The 15,547-nt window shown below is 33.4% G+C and overlaps 3 protein-coding genes across 3 annotated transcripts; 1 reads left to right on the forward strand and 2 right to left on the reverse strand.

Annotated features, from left to right (window-relative positions):
* Nucleotides 1-81: 81 nt before the first annotated feature.
* Nucleotides 82-9,121, reverse strand: LOTGIDRAFT_119184 (hypothetical protein; the record flags this gene model as incomplete). The annotated part of the gene is made up of 16 exons (XM_009057545.1): nt 82-315; nt 703-898; nt 1,503-1,701; nt 2,315-2,462; nt 2,686-2,783; nt 2,986-3,165; nt 3,737-3,924; nt 4,599-4,678; nt 4,976-5,113; nt 5,375-5,541; nt 5,896-6,073; nt 6,504-6,699; nt 7,309-7,559; nt 7,934-8,082; nt 8,431-8,577; nt 9,004-9,121. 16 exons carry the CDS (start codon nt 9,119-9,121, stop codon nt 82-84), a joined length of 2,667 nt encoding a protein of 888 aa, XP_009055793.1.
* Nucleotides 9,122-10,050: 929 nt separating this feature from the next.
* Nucleotides 10,051-10,566, forward strand: LOTGIDRAFT_119246 (hypothetical protein; the record flags this gene model as incomplete). The annotated part of the gene is made up of 1 exon (XM_009057546.1): nt 10,051-10,566. One exon carries the CDS (start codon nt 10,051-10,053, stop codon nt 10,564-10,566), a length of 516 nt encoding a protein of 171 aa, XP_009055794.1.
* A 1,022-nt stretch (nt 10,567-11,588) lies between these two features.
* On the reverse strand, nt 11,589-13,410 carry LOTGIDRAFT_189789 (hypothetical protein). Its single transcript, XM_009057547.1, has 2 exons — nt 13,218-13,410; nt 11,589-12,619 (listed from the first exon to the last, which is right to left on the reverse strand). The coding sequence occupies exons 1-2, from the start codon at nt 13,318-13,320 to the stop codon at nt 12,486-12,488; spliced, it is 237 nt and encodes a 78-aa protein (XP_009055795.1). The 5' UTR covers nt 13,321-13,410; the 3' UTR covers nt 11,589-12,485.
* Between the last annotated feature and the right edge of the window lie 2,137 nt (nt 13,411-15,547).

The raw sequence follows: 15,547 nt of genomic DNA on the forward strand, positions 1-15,547 counted from the left end.
ATCACAGATATGAATTTTTTCTAAAATTTGAGCAAGTGACCTAGGACACATTTGTAAAAAATGAGATCTACAGGTTTTATACTAATGATAAATATCCATCAAAGATTTGACAGTCAGAGAATCTCTGAAGTCGTCCGGTTTAACAGGTTGCCATGCTGTAAATTTCAACTGCATCAATGGATCTTTCATTAGGAAACCATTATCTGAAAACCGTCCAGAAATTCCTTGTGCATTTATCCAAACGAAGGGTGCCACAGTATTGGTGGCCAGAATTATGTTGAATTCTGTCGCAGAAATTGCAGTCACATCCGTTATCTGAAAACAGAAACAATGGCAAAAATGAAACAATGAATGAATGAAGTATTATCATTTGTAATTGGGTGAAGAGAAACAGGCAGTAATATTTTCAGAGAAGTCTTGATGCGATGTTAACCTAGTGGCAGGTGTCATGCGCAAAGCAGAGCATACTTACTCTTTTTGAAACACCTGATGGTACTTCTCTTTGAACGAATCCACTACTATACAAGATTTGAACAACGTTTAGAAGAGAGGAGCACGTATATAAGAATAAAAGAAGTGTGTTTAATCTCATAATTATTGTCTTGTGTTATATTACACTACTGTACAACTTTGTCTTGCTACTGATTTTTATTGAACATATCTTATTCTGCACTGTTCAATTGACAGACAGAACTTACTCACCATTATTTGAGCTTTATGAAGTCCAAGTGAAGCTGTGAGATCGTTACCAGTAAAATAAGACAATGGCAGCCAGTTTACACTGACTGGATGAGATTTAGAATTCAAATAAAAATAGAGAAAACATTTCTTTTTATCTGTACATTTCCCTTCATTTAATACCGATTCCAGGTCCTTTTCAAATATCAAACCTGAAGTTCTGTTTAACTGAAATGAAATGGAGTTTTACTTCCTATTGTTCTGCACATGAAAAGACTAATAAAGGCAGGCATTTTTTTTTTTTGATTCCCAACTGTTAAGAAAGTTTAAACTAAACATGCACTGCCTGTAGCACATGAGGACTTTTTCTGCCCCTCCGACCTACATGGAAAACCAGAGGGTATCATCTTGATTGTTTGAAACAATATTACTGAGCAAGAATCCAATAGCCAAAATAAGTTACTATATCATGAAATGGAGCCAGTTGTAGTGGTAGAGCCAGGTTTATATCTGAGGGGGGAATGCGGGGGGGGAATGAGATTGTCAGAATTTTCTAACCTAGTAAGACAAAAGAAGTTAATATATAATGAAATGGAGCTGCTTGTCTTCTCAAAACTAATCTAATGAATCAGACTACAGTATGCAATAAGACACCATCTTATAGTCATCTAAGCCTTTGCACATTGTTCCTTACCTTATAAGGAATATTCCAAGATTTCAGGGGATAGAAATTATCCCATGTGTACAACTCCATAATAACTAAATTATCTGTTGCCATGGTCACAGCTTTCATCATAGTGGTAGCCATTTTGGATGGATACAACTTCTGCAATTGTTTCAAATCATTGACAGCTCTAAATTCAAGACCCTGTAGGTCATTTTGTGTTCGATGAACATCGTTGGGTATCTCATCGTTCACCATATAGATATTTAAATTACTTCCGTTCACAAACGGGGAAATCAAATTGGGGGTGAAGAAATGTCGAGCATAGTAATGGATCATTTTCCATTTTAAATCATAATCTACAAAGATAAAATTCTAATTTAACAAATAATGTCTTCAGTTTAAAAATTTGCAATTAATACTTGAAAGACAGTACACAATGGAAGGAACTTTTCTAGGATAGAGGGAGCTGTCTTATTGACATGCACATGCAATCAAAAACATGACCCAAATCTTTGGTAGTTCATGATGTACAAGAGTGTCTTTCTCTGTCTGGTGAATAGGTCATCTATCTTCATTATTCCTGTTGACCTAGCTGTAAATGGTCACCGTTAAGCCAAGAAGATCTATGCCAAAAGGTTTGGTCAAGGACCAGCTGGTAGAGAGAGGATTCTTGTGAACCTAGGTTGTTATCCTTGTAAGATCTATGCCAAGAGGTTTGGTAAAGGACCAGCTGGTAAAGAGGATCCTTGTGAACCTAGGTTGTTATCCTCGTAAGATCTATGCCAAGAGGTTTGGTAAAGGACCAGCTGGTAAAGAGGATCCTTGTGAACCTAGGTTGTTATCCTGGTAAGATCTATGCCAAGAGGTTTGGTCAAGGACCAGCTGGTAGACAGGATCCTCAAGTTGTTGTGCTTGTAAGAAAGTTGTTGCTCTTTCTTTTAAGAGTGACAAGAAATAAAGGGGTCTTACCTATGGAAGCCCAAGTTGGAGCTTGCCAGATATCATTGAGTTGCCAGTATAACGCCCCCATAGTTAATCCCCTGCCATCATCAAATAATTCATTAGTTAATCTTCTATAATGTTCTGTTTCAACTTTCATAGCCATGGCTTGATGTATCTAGAAATATATTAATATAATTATATCCTTGTATCTATTCCGTATCCCTTTCAGAGAGTTCACATAGCTAATATAGTTTATTTAGTATTTAGGTTTGTCAACTCCATTTCAAAATCAATAATGAAACGAAATGAATGGAGTTTTACTTCCTACATTTATGCAATGAGAATTTTTTTGCCAGGACAGATGCATAAGTCAACTCATTTCTACCTTATAAGTTTACCTGTGTTATATAAATCAAATCATCAAATCGCTGTTGTCTGTTGGAAGAATTAGGAAGTTTAAAATGTAACATAGCTTGAACAATCATCTCAATATTACCTGAAATATAGAAACAGACACTCTCATATAACTAGAAATAGGGGTGGACTGGGTGCTCTAGGCACTTGGACCAATAGGTTTCCTTGGGCCCACCAGTGCCCAACTGATCATGAGAACATTACTTCTCAGTCAGACAAAATGTGATTAAGCTTGTTCCTTGAACTACCAATTTATTTTTTTTATAACTATTATTTCAACCTACCTAGTCCATGATGTTGTCTCCATTCTGCCATATCAGACCAATAATCTAAATCATCAGCTTCAAATACTTTCTCTACAGTTTCATAATTACACCAGGACTGAGCTCCATACTCGGAGGCGAATCTTGGTATCTGATAAGTTTCCCAGTTCCAGAGATCATTAATATAGTTATAATAGTGAACTGAAATAAATATAATTAGAAGAATATTCATTGAAGGGATATTGATATCTAGATATTTGCTGTCCCAGTAGTTAGAACTCAATATAGCTGACCATATCCTTTTTAAGAATGGAAATTCAATGTCTGTTTTGTCAATATCTAATTGTTAATCTTGAATCTCTATTACATGTAATAAAAAAAATAAACCAAATAAGCAATATTGGCCCATTTGGAAATCCTCAGCAGTTTCCGTAAAGCAAGATTTCAATGTAGCAAGACTCTTTACTTTCAGTGCTTTACTTTTAACTTCAAGTTAGGGCGTTTGATACTGGCCTTGTGGACTATTCAAAAGGAGTGCTAAGACAATATCAATCAGGAGAAGCATTTGTGTTCAGGAAAATTGAGCATTCCCTGCCTTGGTTGCAAAACCTGCTGCAGTATTTAGATCAATTACAGATCAGGGACCTGTTCCTTGAAAAATCTTATTATAAGATAGTGAATGTGGACTTTTTGAGAAATTGATTGTAAGATTTCTTAAGGATTGAGGCCCCGACGAACAGGTTCATACAAAATATCAAATCAGTTTACGTACCATCACCATAGAATTCAGAGGCAGGATTTTGAGCTATACCGCCCTGTTGTTTAGTATACACACCATCTGAAGGACTGGAAGATAGATACTGTCTGGTCTTATCTTCCTGTTTTACCACGTTACCGATAGTTGTTATATATAACTTGATATAATCACTTTTATAGGGATCTACTGCTTTTACACCATACCTAGATAATAAAACATCATATTCAAATTATAAGGAAATAAAACTGACTTATATTTCTCAAAACCACTATTATACACTTGTCCAAACTTCAAGTCAAAGTCTAAAAGCCGACAAAATCAAACAATAGGTGCATTCCGAGGCGTATAAGACTACTTTTACTTTGAGCGAACTTGATAACTTAGTCTAATAAGCCTCAGAATGCACCTATTGCTCGCATCACATTATCCCGTCGCTGCAAAGGGCAGTCACGTGATTGGTTTAAACAGAGGTCAAGTAAAGGTCAACAGAATGAAAAGTCAAGAAGGACAATGTTAGACCTTACTGTAGTGGTTAGGTACAAAGTTAATAGCTAATAATACATTCGAAACAAAACTAATAATATACGAACGGAAATTAGGTCTAATTTTAATCAGACTGGTAACACTAATAATTCGCTTTCTGAGAAACAATTTAACAGAAGATTTATTCTCATGAGCTGTATTTGTCAGTCATGTCTGTTTGCAAAATATGCTGTTGTGATTTAATTTTTTAAAATGTTTACTTTAAAAATAAGACAATTCCATTTAATGATCAAGTTATACAAAGTTTACTTCCCTAATTGTCTAAAAGTTGCTGACAGAAAGACAAGACAATGGGATTAAAAAATATCAGAAATTGAGTAAATTTAAAACTAACCATCCTTGTCTTAATCCTAGTTCATTCTCGTTATTTCCAGCCCAGACAGCGATACACGGGTGATATTTTAATCTTCGTATCTGAATAAAGATGTCAATAAATATATTTAATATTCAAAGATTTATTATTAATAATGACTAGAGAATAGGTCTACTTACAATGGGGATTCAACTACACAGACAAGGTTATTTACACTTAAAGGGATTGTAAAAAGGATTTCTAGCTTTCCATGTATATCAAGGCCATTATGGTTTCTATTTGCATCATTTCCAATATCCAGCACTATTGCAAAAGCTGCTAAAAGGACTTTGTGATATTGATTTCATAAAACACTTGGATTTTTATCAGCGAATTAAACAATATAAAAGTGAACTAACTTGTTGTCTGGTTTCTATGGTAACAGATAGTAAGAAAGCTGTATTAGTTGGATATAGAGCCACACTAAACATAAAATCAGACCAAATCATAATACCTAACTCATCTGCTAACTGGTAGAAATAATCTGTTTCATAAACCTGGAATATATATGTATTACCAACTTCAAAATCACTTACTTCTCACAAGAGTTATTCAAGGCTGTCTATTATTTACCCTCCCCCTCGGTTAAGCATGCTTTTTCATGGGTAAGAGAAAAAAGGTGACTGGGGATAAAATGTCTATTATTCACACTACCAGCTTCCTTTGTGGGGTAAAAACTGTGCATTATACACACAAATATATGATATAAGAGAAGAGTACTCTGTTTCAAAATCTTCAAGTTGTAAGCCCATACTTACCCCTCCTCCCCATACCCTCATCGAATTAATATGAACTTCTGCAGCGGATTTGAGTAATGCATAGATTTTATTATCAGTAACTCTTTCTAGGAAACTGTCTGACGGAATCCAGTTAGTTCCCTTGAAAAATACTGGTACATCGTTTACTTTGTAGAAAAATGATAGACCTGAAAGACAGAGTATAGTTTTTTATTCATGGCAAAATTCTAATTTTTTATCGTACAGAAGCAAAGCATGTTCTTCAAGACAAAAGTCTACAAAAAATAGCACTTTTTCATGAAAATGTAGTCATATACAGCCATTGTGGTCAAAGCTTCCCTCTTCAATAATAAAATCATATAAGTCTAGGCATTGAAATTGTGAAGGTTAACATGTCTCGGCAGTTTTATTTTTCGACACAACATTTTAACCAATTCACGGTCTCATCTTCAAGGAAAAATTTTAGTTAATTTTAAGAACAGATTGTTCAGTCTTTTAGAACACCTGGAAATAAGTTTTCAAGTTCATAAGTTCATTATTACCATATGTTTTGTTGGCTAATGAAACAGGATCTTGTACTATTTCAACAGTTCTGAATCCTATTTTAATAGTCCTGGTTGATGATTCTTTTAGTCCTGTATTTCCAGTGAAGTTTACTGATAGTTTGTATAGAGACTGTTTGCCGTAACCGTTGGGCCACCATAAATCTACTGGGGTATCCTGAAATAAAATAAATTGATTAAGGTATATTCAATGCAACAAGAACATTATCAAATCAGTCTAATCAAACTTAAACCAAACCTTCTTTCCTTTTTTTTATTAGCTTTTATTTTTAATAATTTTAATTAGACTGTTATCAAATCAAATCACATTATTCCTATTTCTTATAAGAAACCATTTTCTTGAAACTTTACTTTTTTGATTCCATTTAAATCCTCAACAAAATTATTATGATTCCAAAAGCTGATAACATCTTAGGGCGATATTTGGTTGACAACTGAATACTCACAAAAAAAAAGATTTTGGGAGTAATGTTGCTCTTGACTCAAGATTAAGATTTTAAAAAAAATCTATATTCCTATTATGACGATATGTTTATAATTAATGGTCAAATTAACAACTCAAAGTTGCAATTGTTGCTTAAATTTACCTTCGGTACATTGATGGTATATTTGGCACCATTTTCAACGTTAGTAAGTTTAATATCAGTCACTAGTCGTATTGGTGGAGTTGTATCTAATACTGTCTCTAGAGAACCAGTAACACTACCCTTTATAACATCAAAATACACTTCCACATCCACACTCCATGTATTATTACTATCTAGATAATAACAATAGGACATACTTTACCTAAAGGTTAACACAAACCATGAATGAATTTTTGTCCTAGAAATGTTATTGTATGTGTTTGGAAAATCTGTCTGGAAATTAAACTTTTTGTTTCTTTGAAAATTAGATCCAGGATATCATCTATTTGAAGCTTGGGAAGAAAGACAATTTACATTTCTTAAATTATGCAATAAATCTCCTTGCAGTTGTATCCATGGTATCCAGTATTTTCTTTTTATATTTTGCTTGATTTCAGATAGGTGCTTTTTAATAACTTTCCCATCGACTGAGAGAAAGAAATTCATCCTGTCATATCAGCTACAATATTTTAATTACTTACTTTTATAAGGTAAAGCTGAGAATTCTCTAATTACAGCAGAATCAAAACTTTCAATATAAATATTTTTCCTGTAAAATAAAGAGTCTTGAGTCACTGGTGAGATACAGACATTTTTGGAACACCTTATGCCAATCTACAACTGAACTAGATTTGTTAACTCAAAAAATTTCTGAAGATTTTCATAGTTCTTTTTTCATTGATAAAGTTTGGTTTTTTCGTTTGGTCTGACGTCATAAACCTATTATCTTAAAATTCTATACCAAAGACAGAAAAGTTATTTTTACTGAAGTTTATTGTTTTTATATGACAATTCAACATCTAAAGAGGAGACTAACCAAATTCCCTGAACTGGGAAAGATGGACCCCAATCCCAACTGAAGGAGCACTGAGCTTTTCTAATAAACTGTACGTGACATTCACCATGTTGGGCTGGGTCTTTACAATCTGGAGGTATATTATAAGACGAAGCCTTGGCCAGTTTCTCAGCCTCCTTCACAGCTGATCGGAATTTTACCTCTATTGTGTTGGTTCCATTCTGAAGATAAACAGAATGATATTTGACTTTATTAAGCGAAGAAACACTTTACATTGTCTGTCATTTTGTATATGAATCTTAGATGCCAAGGCAAGAATCTAAGTGATTTCAAATAAAATCATAAATAAATGTCTCTGGGTTAACCAACAATTTCTTATTTTTTCTTAATCTCGTTTCATTTCAATCTGACAAAACACCTATCAAAACTATTTTAAAACGAAAAAAAATTCAAAATGTAAATATCAATTTTCTAGGTTTATCTAAAATGATACAAATTCAAATAGAAACTTTGAAATTTGGCACAAATATTTGAGTATCCAAGTAGCTTATCATAATCTCATAATCAGAGATAGAAATTCCAGTAGCTCACTAACCTTGATAACATTCTTAATGTCGTACTCGTATCTCATATACATATTATCTGATACACCCACTGACTGTCCATTGATATACACAGTAGAAAATGTATCTAATCCATCAGCTACTAATATAACCCTTTTACTGTTAAATACACTAGTACTGACTGAAAGATACAGAATTTTATCATTTTAAACAGGCTGGTACATGACATTTTAAAGCTATGCCATAGGAAAAGTTTATTTTAGTTATTATTTCAAACTGCAAGAATGAGATTGATTTGAAATAGATATGAATTTCTTTTTTTGTTCTTCCTGAAAATGTCTTTAAAGAACTCTTGAAGCGTTCCAATGGTCAAAGAATTCTTTAATATGACAGAGCATCATGAAGGCGTTTACATTATTCGTAATTTTCTCTCTAATAAAAGACTTAAGGGTCATGTACATAGTTTACTGAAGAAAATATAACAAATAGGAATTTGAATATTACAAAGAAAATTTACAGATCAATCTACCTTGAAATTTTCTGGTGTACGTCCAATCATCTAGTCCTATCCACCTGTATTTAGCATCATTGTTTCTATAGTAGGGATCCTGGATCATTTTATTCTGGTATAAAGCCAAATGAACAGTTCCTGGCACAGTTCCATTGATTTGATGTCCTGAAATTTCAGAGAATGTTTGATTATAAAAGGTCTTTTTAGATAATAGCATTGACTAATATAAAGCTTCCATTCTTAAAGATCTTCATTCTCTTATATATCTACATCAATATTAAATAGTAATCATAGACTTAGATCGTGGTGATTTTTACTTGGAATGACATCAAATTTATCTGTTACTTTTACAGTTTGATTCCCACAGATGTGACAATATATTTTTAGAATATGCTAATAAAATCTAACTCAACACTGGCCTGTATTACAAACATTGGGGTAGATACTTTTAAGATTAGAGACTACCTAATGAGCTACAGCATTATCAAGCCAGAACCACAAGTACAAGCAATAAATAATTTTTTAATCGTCTACTATAGGCCTAATGTTATCTAGTTTATGGCCCATGAAAGAAAAATATTTCTTGCTCACCTCGGTTTTCATTTGATATTTGCCAAACGCCATTCAAATCAACTGACACTACTCCCAAAGAAGCATTTATTAACGAAAACAGCAGCAAAACCGTTATCTCGACTGTATTCGCCGCCATGATGATGATCATGTGACTTACTGATAGACGTTTTCTGGTTTTCTTCAAAGAGAGCTGATATCAATCACGTGACAAATTTCAAGGAATGTAAACAAGGCAAGCCAAGATTAAAAAAGGTCTTTAGTTTAGTTGTCAATTAATTCACCTATTCAAGAATTATTTCCGCTTTCTTTTTATTAAGAATAGGCTATACCTATATCTAACACACTATGCAATGAATGATCGGTTGTTAACGTTAAGCTTGGTGTTTAGAAATGAATGAAAACAATTTTGATTATCATATCAATAATTTGTCTTTGAATAATGTCATAATACTCCTTAATAGCCATATTGGCTTATCTTAACCCTATTGTGTTCGTTGGTTTATCGAATTTTGTCCATTTTAGTTTAATGAATTTGAATATAAGTTTAAGAACAGTAGGACTACTGATAGTCCTAGAAGTTGTCCTAGATTGACTTTGCGTTTGTAAAATTTGATACAGGCTACCACATGAACTGTCTAAAAGAATAGCTGGTGAAAGCAGACCCAAAAGCGGGGGTCAATGTCATAAGAACTAAAGCCTCCAGTAGCTACAGTTCAGCTTACTGTCTGAATCCTGGCACAAACAAGTGCAAAAAATGTTTTGTGAGAAAAGTTTTATTTACATTGAATAGAAACAATTTAATGAATCATTTATCCTTCCTCAACTAATCAACACCAAATATCTCATTCAGCACAATGTAATTATATTTTAACCCTGCGGTCCGGTGAGACACAGCAGTATATGTGAGCCATGTTTTTTTTTTAAACAATGTCCAGTATGTGCAGTATGAAAATTTGAATAAGCTTTCATAATGATATTCTAAAATTCCATTGTCTTGGCCTGTCATTTACAGGTCCTTGTCTAGTACATAATCATTAAACATTTATCTTTTCAGGTAGACCAAAAATGTTTTTGGTAATTTTTGTGTTTTTGTTAGTTGTGTTTTTTAAGATTCTTCCGTCTTATTCCAACTGGCTGTCAAACAAAATAAGTCGAGAAATCTTTAAACTCACTGATGAGGAATTGAATTTACGAGCCCAGGCCAAGGATTTGAAAACTGAACAAGAATCAGTCAGCATGGCAGACGAATTCGCTAAATATATGAAGCTTCAAAGGAGGATCGATAAAAATTTAGCTGAAATAAAAGCGTTAGGGAACCCAAGACAGCAGAATATAAATTACGTTAAACTTGGGGTGAAGATTGGGATAAACGTGTTACACGCGATAACGATGTTATCCATAGTGATATATTACAGAGCGGAACCTTTAGTTAACTTCCCATCAGACTGGTTTATACCTTTTAGTAGACTGGTTGCCATGCCTACAGGAATATCAGGAGGCGTTGGAATCGGGTGTTGGGTGCTAATTTGTAACACTGCTCTACATAGAGTGAAGCAGATGTCGTATTTGTTAGAGGGATGATTTTTGAGTTGTGTATTTTAAGTTTTTAGCTTATTTTTGGTTGAGATTGGACACCTGATGGACTCCAGAAAGCATATGAAATTATGAGTCGTTCTTACATGGAAACAACAAAACTGATTCTGGTAACTAGGTCAGGCGCGTAGTTCTGTATATCTAGGCACTCAGCCTAGGGAGATGACAATCTACCACTGGTGCCAGTTGAAGTTTTGTTCAGTGCCATAAAAGAAGATACTCTCCTAAAGAAATATTATCTAACATAATACTGACTAAAGCTAGTATTAAATGTTTGTTGATAATTCAAGAAGGCATATCAACGAAAATTACTAATTTTAGGACATTTTATCAACTTTTTGATATGAATGTCTCGATATTCCTTTAAACTGTTATAAATGAAAAAACAGTTGATTAAATTCTTTTAAAAATTACTCAAAATTCTAGTCAGGGAAAATATACATTGTTCATTATTTTAATCCTTATTTGAAAGTGGGCATTTAATACTAGTGTGAATGGATGAGAATATATTTAACTTTTTCATACATTCAGTGAGTTAGATTGTATTATTTGTTGAAAGTGGAAAGAAGTTATGCAACTTACTACTTGTTTTACATATTGTACGAACAACATGTTTAATTGTGTTGATTCAGAAACATTATGAACCTTGTAACTTTTATTAAAGAAGTGTGAAACTTAAACATATTCCATTGTGTTTATTATTATTTCATATGTCTATGTGTAACAGGAGACAATAACAATAACTGTGTTTCCACTGAGGGAAAAATCTGGCTTTAAGCAGGCTTTCGTGCGTTTCCAGTGGGTAAATCGCTTAACCAATACTGTTTGGGAACTGAAAAAGAGCTAGCTTTACTTTACTTCTCAGTGGAGAATTACTGATTTGCACCATTCCAAATTTTAGTAGGACAACTCGAGGTCATTCCACTTTGTAAAAGCTACTAATAAACTGTGGTCCAGTAAAGAGGACCAGTTGTAACAGTATTCAATATGCAAAATACAAGTTACCATAGTAATATAAAAGTCAATTTATTACAGAAAATATGAAAGAATAAATAAATAAATCATACAATTAACATAAAACAGGTTTGATACCGAGCTTCCTTTACAAATATTCTTACACACAATTAATAATAACAATGTATTTATTAAAAAAACTGATTTTATCATAGTTCAATAGATATTGAAGAAGGGTGCCTGAATGTTTCATTTTGCTTTTTTCCTGCAGATCATTACTTTTGGAAGGTGGAGATAACCACAGAAAAAATATATAAAACAAATCATCCATACTAAGAATTAGAGTAGTATTCAGTAGGTAAAATTTGCTGTTATTAAAATCTTTTTAAAATTAACATTAGATTGTAAAATATTTCATTCACTAGCCTCACAAAACAGTGAGAAAATCCAACTTAAGTCTTCGTTTCTCTGTAGAAAGATGCCACACATACACAAGCTTAATTATTTTAATCAGCTATAAGATTTTCATTCATATTCACATATAAAGTTCAAGCAGTGATATTTTTGCTTATCCAGGTCCGATTTAAAATAAAAATATGAGCAATCCAATATATTGTTAGGTTGGTTAAATAGTTAAAGAAACACAAGATATATAGATATACTATTTCTGACATTTATTAACTCAACGAAATAGTTGTATATCCATCTATATATCTAAAGCTTCTTTACCTATACCTTATTCTATGTCTTGTAAACAGTTTAAATAGTTATGAACACAATGTATGTTTAGTCAGCATAGTTGAGAGTGGATTGCTCATGTTATGTTTTGAATCGGACTCTGATGAGAAAAACTATCTGCGCTTGATTATACCACTGTAGTTTGAAGATTCTATTCACATCTCTCTCATCCTTTACACATCAATATTCACCATACTATATCTATCCAGTAATTGTCACATTTCCTCGTGTGTGCTATTCACATGGCCCATTAGATAGCGAGCGAAGTTGTACATCATAAGAGCGTGTCCGGGAAGGAATAGATAGGCTGTGTAGAAGAACATTGATAAAACAGCTACTAAAATTGCATCTAAAAATCGCGTTAAGGAAATATTGAAATAAAATGAATAGAGTTTTACAAAGTTACAAACATACAAAGTTCTAAAAGCTAGTCCAAGTGAGTCCTCTAGGTACAGGTTATTTTAGCAAATTTTCAGTATAATATACACATGTCATTGTAAGATTATCTGTAGGCCTACTGTTTTGAATTTGACCCTTCTCTTCAAATTGGAAAAATTGGCAAACTTCAAAATAAAAACGTATCGAACGATCTTGCTCAGACAATAGCCTCCTGGTCGATTTGTCCAATATTCCACCAGAAACAAGAGATCGCCATTTGTCATTCGGAAATCCTAAAGAATAACCATGGCTGAAAGACACGCTGGGTTGGTGAAGTTTCATCATGTGTAAAAATTACTTAACATGGTAAGATTGTCCTAGAGCCAATTTGAACCGACCAGAAGCTAATTGGGGTTAGTTGACTGCACTGTCAAAGCTATCAGCTAGTCAATAAGCTCACAACCCTCACGTCAGAGATCTGGGTGTTCAGAAATAGATCATGATGCATGAACTAGAAGCCCCACCACACCTTTTTACCAACCGATCATAACTTAAACTTAAAAGGATACTAAAAACTCGTCTTTCCAGTGGTTCTAACATGTACAAGGAGGTGACTAATGTATACTGGAAGTACCAGAATGATATGAAGTTCCACATTCTCTTAAAAACCATTTTGATTTTGAGAATGGACGTGAAATGATCCTGTTGTATGTGAAATCTAGAATGTGAATGAAACTAACAAATCACCAAGTCTCGATTCGAAAGACCGCTATAGTATTTACATTGTAAATTCTGGCTGGATAATAGGAACTTATTGGCGGAAGCGGAAATGAAACTAATGGACTTGTTTGTTTATCATATAGTGACAGAAATGTAATTTGAATCAAATATGGTAAACGAATGTAATTATTTGAATATTGAAATATTAAAATTCTAATGATTACACTCCAGCATTTTCGATCACAACTTTTTTTAGTTATCACGTTGCAAAGGCTCAGATTTTGCATATAACTTTGAGGCAGTGCGTTTAGTTAAACCAGTCAATATTCAAAGGTTCGTAACTCTAGGTTTACCGTAGGCTTCAGCCCACAGCCGTTATATTCCCTCGGTATTAACTAGAGTGTTTTTATTTGACAGATAGTTGCCTATCAGTAGCATATTTTCTTGTATTTGACTTATTTGCGGCATGTTAGAACACCTATAGTAAACTTTCGAGTAAGATTTCCCCACTTATTCACCAATATTAGGCCTATTTATTTTAGCAGAAAGCCTAAAGCCATTTTTTTCTGAGGGGTAGCCTACTAACAAATGGTGTTAGACACATTATGCCATTGCGGATATATTTCCAAATTTAACAAAATAGACATGAAGTCTATCTGCAAATTTTCTGATATCAGTTGTAGGCTGTCTACTCCGATAACTGTCATAATATCTATCAGAGGCTGGAAAAGAGGCAGATGGTTCGGACTAGGTCTGATGTTTGTAAAGCTTCGAATATATCTCCAGCCTTTCTAACACATAATTCAGAATTGATATTGAGGTTGGTGTTCAAGTATATCCCCTACATACATGTAGGCTATGCCTAAAGTAGCAGAGCAATTTGAAGTTTAGACCAAGATGATACAGAACGATAGGACAGAAAATTACAATTCATTTTGTCTGTAATACCAGGAGCGTATGTATTTCTTTGACCCAATCAGTGATATTTCATTTCTGAGAGCAGGTAGACATGATTTGCTCGGAGGGGCAAGTAATATATCCGGAGGGTCAATGGTGTGTGGTTGAATTGGTCGGCTGTCAGATATTTTTCAAGGAGACAGCCCACCCCCACCCCCCTTCCTGTAGCTACGGTCTTGACAAAACCAAACTTTATCAAAATATGTTTATTATATACATATGAAACTTTATGAAAATAATGTCAAGTTAATAATAACAATATGTAAAAATATATTCTTTAAATATAGTCGTAAATAAATAACAATATACAAACTTAACTTTATACACACTAATATCAAAATTACCATGTACAAGTAATTCACAGGATACACCACTCTAGAGGCTTATCTAGATATTCGTTTTATTTAAAAATTGTCATGTAATATAATAGATACACTACCCTATAGGCGTTATAGCTATAAGTCTTTACAGTCAATATAACCGCATTAGTGTATTTTTAATTTTTGATAAAATAGCAAAGAAAACGTACACTACCCCAGAGGCCTAATAATTCGATTTTATAACAGTCAATATAAGCGATTTAGTTTGTTTTATTATTTGAATGTACGGTTGGCAAACAGTGTAGTCTGTCAAAACAGACTCGAAACTAAGACTACGACTAACCCTAAAAAAAGTAAAATTGCTCTTACTCTATCCTGTTCAAATCGACAACTCGACCATTTAAACTTCCGGTACGAGATTGATTTTTATCAGTTGGAGGCTTTCGTCCATTTAAAAAACATATCAAAAAAACAATCTAATCAGCAAAAATTACAACATTGGTCGAAGCAAAACTTTATTGAGCCTGCCAGCTCGTCCAGTCTATAATTTCTTTGATGTAATTTAGGATGTCATTAGATGACGAGGTTGGCTAAACACCCACCAACCATATAATCCCCCTTTAAAAAGGCAATCATTTAAAAATTTGACATAGACAATAGCTTGCCCTAATGGGTAAAAAGGATAGGCGACTCTAGGTGTCACAAACGATAAAAATCATCGACCGTTCGACCCAATTTTAAAACAAATTTAGGGCAAAAACATTAAAAAAATTAAGAACATTCAAAATATTATGGTTAAGCCATTAAAAATTGGCGAAGTTGCCTATTTTAATCGATCGATCTGTGAGAAAATGCAAGTATTGATCTTTTGATAAAGTGTAGTGTCTTATTTCGGCCAGTGC

The sequence above is a fragment of the Lottia gigantea genome (genome assembly GCF_000327385.1).
Source record: "Lottia gigantea unplaced genomic scaffold LOTGIsca_30, whole genome shotgun sequence".
Taxonomy (NCBI): Eukaryota; Metazoa; Mollusca; class Gastropoda; family Lottiidae; genus Lottia; species Lottia gigantea.

Excerpts from the sequence above, each read along its gene's own strand:
- LOTGIDRAFT_189789 (XM_009057547.1), bottom strand. The coding sequence starts at position 13,320 with ATGGTTTTTAAGAGAATGTGGAACTTCATATCATTCTGGTACTTCCAG. Across the intron at positions 12,620-13,217 it reads ACTGGAAAGACGAGTTTTTA|ATGCAATTTTAGTAGCTGTT; the intron begins GTATCCTTTTAA and ends CGCGATTTTTAG.